The following is a 6,085-nucleotide window of genomic DNA, read 5'->3' as shown; positions in this document are numbered from 1 at the left end:
AATGCAAATAGTAACATAATTTTTTCTTCTTTCTAACTTTCTGGCCATTCGAAAAAAATTCATAAATATTCAGTCAGTTGCAAAACTGATACAAAATTTGTGTGACAGCGAATTAAAAGATTTTTTTAGCCCTAACCCGCAACCGCCCCGCTCCACATAAATTTTGAAAAAATATATTTAAATCCGCTCCGACCCGCTCCGCACCCGCAAAATCTCTAACCCGCCCCGCTCCATTGTCATCCCTATTTGTGCACCTTCTCTTCACATGTTGGAACCATCTCAGTCTCGCTTGCTCATCTTGTCCACCACAGAGGTCACTCATCTTATCCTGTATAACTTCATTCTTAATTATATCTCTCCTAGTATGCCACACATTTGTCTGCGTATCCTCATCTTTTGGATGTGAGTGTTCTTGACTAGCCAACAATCTTCCCCATACAATTCCACACGAGGGAAACCAAGGCGAATCCAATACAAGATCAAGAATTAGTGGATTCACGGTGAGTGTAATCTTATTATATATATACATTTAAATTTTTCATTCTCCATGTATATACATCATTCTAGCCGAAGACAATAGGTTTAGTTGAACCGCAGAACCCACCATAAGACCACTCGCTAGCGCTGTTGGAAACGATTTCAACTCATCAATGAGCCAAGTGTTGAAATTCCTAGGATAACAGTAATAGTTCTCTGAATCCAATAATCATGAGTATAGCATTTTCAGTATTACTCTCTCCACATCCTTGATATTAGGTACCTCAAACACAATCTGCACCACCTATGTGTGACGAGAACCAGAACCTTCATTATTTCTATCGTTCAAACCTGCAAGATATGTTTTCAATTTCTCAAAATATGCACATGCCAAAAGTACCATGTGCACCCAGAAATAATAGTTCTTTAACTACAAACATCACACTTGCATAATATTTCAAATTCTAATACGAAATGTAGCACACAACATATAGTATGTCTATTCAAAACAACGTTCCACCATAAATTCCATAAAGACACAAGGGAATCACCACAGATATTTCTATCACCAATTCTGCAGTGAAAGAATAACTTCGTCAGGAGGAAACAATGTAAGGAAGGCATGCAAGCATGCATATCATTGAATAAAAGAGAGAATGCCCATGGAATCAGTGGCTAGACCAGGATTTAATACAACGGGATTCAATAAAGTTAAATTTGGGATTTGAACATGTGAGCTAAAGCAATTTTTGAACCTCTTTGTCCCTTGCTAGAATTTTTCTCATGTCAAGGGAATTCAAAATTTCAACAGCTTCTATATAACCAAAAATCTTGTTCCAACACTATTTGGATAGTATAACCAAAAAAACTTGTTTTAACTTCTCCAAGCTAGCTCCACCACTGTGTGCAATATTCTTCCATCTCATAATAAGTTAAAAAAATGGACTAAAATATAAATAGAAGAGGAAACCAGATAATTCTATCCATAGCTTTCAATGCTTAAGAAAGAGAGCCTTCCTCAGTTGCAGCGATCATTTGCACAAGCATTGATTGTAATTCTTATTTATTTAAAAGCCTAATAGTAGCCAAGAGAAAAAAAGGCTTTTGAGATGTCCTGTATCAATTCCTTGTGTAATCTACATGTTTAGGGATTAAAGAATTTGATAATGAGGAATATGACTACAAGTAACTTGATGACCTCAATTGGCAAGTAAAAATGGCTATCTGACACAAAAAGATGGATGAAACTGATAGGACCACCAAATAAGTGCCTTCCCTGAGTCAAGAAAATTGATCTGAAGAGCCTACTCAGCAAACAGTTATTCTAACAGGTATCTACTGCCCACCTGCCCCACCATGGTCTGTTGCTTAGCTCTTCCTTCTGAAACAAACTAGACAGGTATATTTTCAAAGCAAATGATACAGCAACATAAGATAGGTTAATAACTAGCATAATACAGAGCTAAAGTAGTGCCTCTTGCAATCAATCATGTCAGTCACACAGGTTGCTGGATGACAGAAAACAGATCAAGCTGTCAAAGAAAGGAGAAAAGGAAAGAAACAGATCAATGTGGCGAATCGTGCCCAATGCTTTCAAGTAAAAAAGTTTACCTTTTCTCCCAATATGCCTTGGAGCTTCCTAAGTTTCTGTTGCCACTTGATCAGTTTCATGTTCACCCTGTGCTTACATGAATCAATAGCTTATCAGGTCTAGAGGACGGTGAATATCGTGAAAAGTTTATCAGAAAAGGAGACATGAGTTTCTGATAGTTTTGAACTACGAGGAAGATGCCTAATGAATTTCACTTCCACTAGTCCTTTCAAAATCATAGATATCCTATGCAGATCTCTAGCACCAGAATATCTTTATTTTATCAGTAAAAGTAGAAGATATGATGTACCTGATTTGAACTCTGTTTAAACATAAGTACTATTCACCTTCACCTACATTTTTAGTGAACCTGACTATCTTAACCCATTCTCAAGCGGCGAATTTTCTTTGCCAGTAAGTTTAAACTAATATGAAGCTATGAACTAGTATCATTTTAAGCATGAGATCAAATCTCTTGAACTTCTTATCCAACTCAAATGCAATAATATGATTCTACTTCATTATCTTATTAGTATATCTTGACAGAAGAAATCTCAGGATAAAATACTTCATAAGAACAAATTTATCAAAAATATAGTTCGATAAAAAAAGATAAGAAACAGCAATATTTGCTCTTTTCTTTTCTTTTTTTACAGAAAAAAGAGAGTAGAATATTTAATTAAAACTCATAATGTGTTCTTCAAAAGGAACCACAATTAAGTTCTTGTTCACATTGAAATATCTTTATGGACACTGCATCACAAACATTTTTATATCCCTAGCACCAAAAAGAAATCAAAGAAGAAAAAAACAGTAATTCAGATGAAGCTTTGAAGTTTGAATGTGGGCATCCATAATAATTTTCTTCAGGAGAAAAGGAAACTTGCATCAGCTGATAACGATGCAGAGATTACACATATGCACACAGTTTCTGGGCTTAATGGTGAAACCAATTTGTCTGAGATAAAAATTACGGGTAGAATAAGCAAGTCTTCAGGAAAGATCTTATTATAAAAAATTGTATTGATCTCCAAAGAGAACAATAGTTATATCCATATGATTTTGAAATACTCATAACAACAAAGAAGAATCAGTAAAATAATTGAATTACATACAAAAGTATGGTTCACATGTAGGTTAAAACTCAATCACCAGTAGTCACCGCAAGAACAAGTGCCGTTCTTGAATCGATGAAACCTGCTGGCATCCCTAATAACAATTTCTCGTTTAGTAATCATGGCTATCAACTTAATTGCATTGTGGCAATTGTTGCAAATCCTATGACTCTGAACAAGTTGCAGTGAGGTTGAACTAGACGTGCTTATGAGCCCAAAAGATATTGCCAACTTTTCACTGTGATAATGTGGTGATTTTTGTTCCTGTTCATCTACGTCGGGTAGTAAGGTTTTCCCCCCCGTAACATAGCCATACTTAGAGATCTCCAGCATAAGCTCGTCCACTTTTTCATATATCTCCTTGGTTTGCACATGGCACTTATCTCCAGACAGGAAAACATGTGGTTGCTTCTTTATTTCTATCCATGTGCATGCAGGCTTTATTCTGAGTCCTTTTCTCTTCAATGTTTGAACAACTGCAGCAGCTTCATCTTGCTTGCCTGAGCTGTTATAGATATTCAAAAGCATCACATAGTTGCTGAGTTTTTCTGGTTCCATTCCATAAAGTTTCTCAGCTGCAAATTTTCCTAGCTCAAAATTCTTGTGGACTCTACAGGCTGTCAGTAAGGCTGCCCACATATTTATAGTAGGCCTAAAAGGAGCATCCCTGATTAACGCAAAAGCTTCATCTAAAAGCCCTTCTCTACCCAACAATTCAATCATACATGCATAGTGCATTGCTCTAGGCTTCACCTTGTAATCTCTACTCATTGATTCAAATATTTCCCACCCATAATCTGATAAACCTGAATAGCGACATGCAGATAAAACAGCCAAAAAAGTAACATGATTGGGCATCATTCCTTCGTGAACCATACGCTCAAATAGTTCAACAGCCTCAATCCCTCGGCCATGATTACCATATCCACCAATTAAGGCATTCCAAGAAATAACATTCTTTTGGGGCATCCCCTCAAAAACATTACGAGCATCTTCTATCCTCCCCCATTTGATATAGAAATCCACTAATGCTGTATTGGCAACAATATCTAATCCAAATCCATGTCGAACTAGCCCAGCATGAGCTTGTTTAGCATGCTCCAGTGAAGCTAATCTCGTGCAAACTCTAATAATGATTGAAAATGTGAAGTGATCCATTTTGACACCAGCATCTCGCATCTCATAGTACAAACATAAAGCCTCCTCACTATAGCCATGGAGAGCGTAACCAGCAATAATCGTATTCCATCCTACTGTGGTCTTCTCTGGCATATTATCAAAAACAAACTGAGCATCCTCTATGCTACCGCACTTGCTATACATATCAATTAAAGCACAAGATATAAAACGATTGTCACCTTCCCCCATTTTCAAAGCACAAGAATGCAATTGCTGTCCCAAAGAAATAACCTCTAATCCAGAACATGCTCGAATCATCGTCGCAAATATCCGAGGATCAGCAGCAGAATTCTCTTCCCACATCATAAAAAACAATCTAAACGCCTCCAAATAATCCCCCAAATCAACTAGCCCTCCAACCATTGTATTCCAAGAAATCGAGTTCCTCTCAGGCATATCATCAAATATGCTACGTGCATCTAACATCATCTTACATTTGACATGCATAGACAAAACCCTGTTCCATAAATACTGGTCTAATACCAATCCAGAACTAACCATATGATTATGCACCCGCTTAACCCCTCTAATCGACCTTAACCCAATACAGGCAGTTATCAAAGCATCATACGTGCTACTATCTAACTGACAATCACCTTCACACTCTAACAGCTCAAAAAAATCAAGAGCCTCATGATACCTCTTATGAAAAACTAGCTTCTCTATTTGAGCACTAATCCCTGAACCTGGATCCCCAATTTGGTTTACTTTTGAAATGGTTTCTTCACATAAATTTTCCTCCCTCTTGGAAGGTTTCATCATGGGTCTTGGCTTTATAAACCCATGTTCAGAAAGAGAAGCTCTAATCTGAGAAAACACATTTCTATACCTTTTCTTGCTGAATAAGGAGCAATTCCCAGAAAGGACAAGTCTTTCCTGCAGAACATGAGGGTCTGTCAAGAAAGCCGCATACCTACAACTGTTCCGTAACTGATCCAGCGGCAATGATATGTCCATGTTCAAGATTATAGAACACCAAAAGCCGATAAAGGGTGTTTTAAAAAATCAATTAGAGATACAGTTACCTCCAATTCTTGAATCAAATTTGGAGAAATTGAGCATCAATCAACCATACCTTGCATGAAAACTTTCCGTCAGTTCAGTTCAGTGCTAGTGATAATGGTGAATTTGCTGATCTCCTCAACCAATTCCGCAAGAATGTTGGAATGAAACAGAAACCTTACAAGTGTTTTTGAGAAGGTAAATTGGTTGTTTTCGATATTGTTTTTCAAAGAGGGAAATCGATATTGGCAGCTTCGGGAAATCCGCCGCTTTTGTTTATATTTGTTTTTCTTTTTCGCCTTTGGGACGTTGGACTTGGGTAGTTGATAGTTGGTAAGAGATGAAGGAAATATCGTAACCTCTCTATGCTTTTTCAAACTTTGGGCTTAGTGATTGGGCTCATTACCATATTAGCCCATTTCAAGAAAAGGGTATAGAGAAAATTTCACAAAAAAGTGGCATCTCGCCTCTAGAAGCAGAACCCCGTATTTCTTCTAGAGAATTTTCTAATTGTTTCAGAGTAACTAAAAAAAGATAATTTAACTAGAAAGAATTTGGTTTAGATGCAGGATAACTATTGAAAAGTTTTTGCAACTTAATCATAGATGATGAAATCATCAAAGATTTGACATTTCTGAAGATCTTTTCCTTCTCTTCGGGATCGAACATCAATTGCAACGATTCATTGAGATAAATGTAGATGAACAACAACCCCCCATCC

The 6,085-nt window shown here is 36.9% G+C and overlaps 1 protein-coding gene and 1 long non-coding RNA gene across 2 annotated transcripts; both read right to left on the bottom strand.

Moving 5' to 3' along the window:
- Window positions 1-453: 453 nt before the first annotated feature.
- On the bottom strand, window positions 454-5,845 carry LOC102586484 (uncharacterized). The gene is made up of 2 exons (XR_001472482.1): window positions 5,438-5,845; window positions 454-2,155 (listed from the first exon to the last, which is right to left on the bottom strand). It is a non-coding gene; the product is annotated as an uncharacterized lncRNA (long non-coding RNA).
- LOC102586153 (pentatricopeptide repeat-containing protein At5g50390, chloroplastic) lies at window positions 3,061-5,443 on the bottom strand. The gene has a single exon (XM_006367372.2). The coding sequence runs from the start codon at window positions 5,317-5,319 to the stop codon at window positions 3,217-3,219; it is 2,103 nt and encodes a 700-aa protein (XP_006367434.1). The 5' UTR covers window positions 5,320-5,443; the 3' UTR covers window positions 3,061-3,216.
- Window positions 5,846-6,085: the final 240 nt, after the last annotated feature.

This window comes from Solanum tuberosum, unplaced genomic scaffold (genome assembly GCF_000226075.1).
Source record: "Solanum tuberosum cultivar DM 1-3 516 R44 unplaced genomic scaffold, SolTub_3.0 scf00788, whole genome shotgun sequence".
NCBI lineage: Eukaryota > Viridiplantae > Streptophyta > Magnoliopsida > Solanales > Solanaceae > Solanum > Solanum tuberosum.
The sequence above is the reverse complement of the archived record's forward strand: the minus strand, read 5'-3'. Positions and strand labels throughout refer to the sequence as shown.

Excerpts from the sequence above, each read along its gene's own strand:
- LOC102586153 (XM_006367372.2), bottom strand. The coding sequence starts at position 5,319 with ATGGACATATCATTGCCGCTGGATCAGTTACGGAACAGTTGTAGGTAT.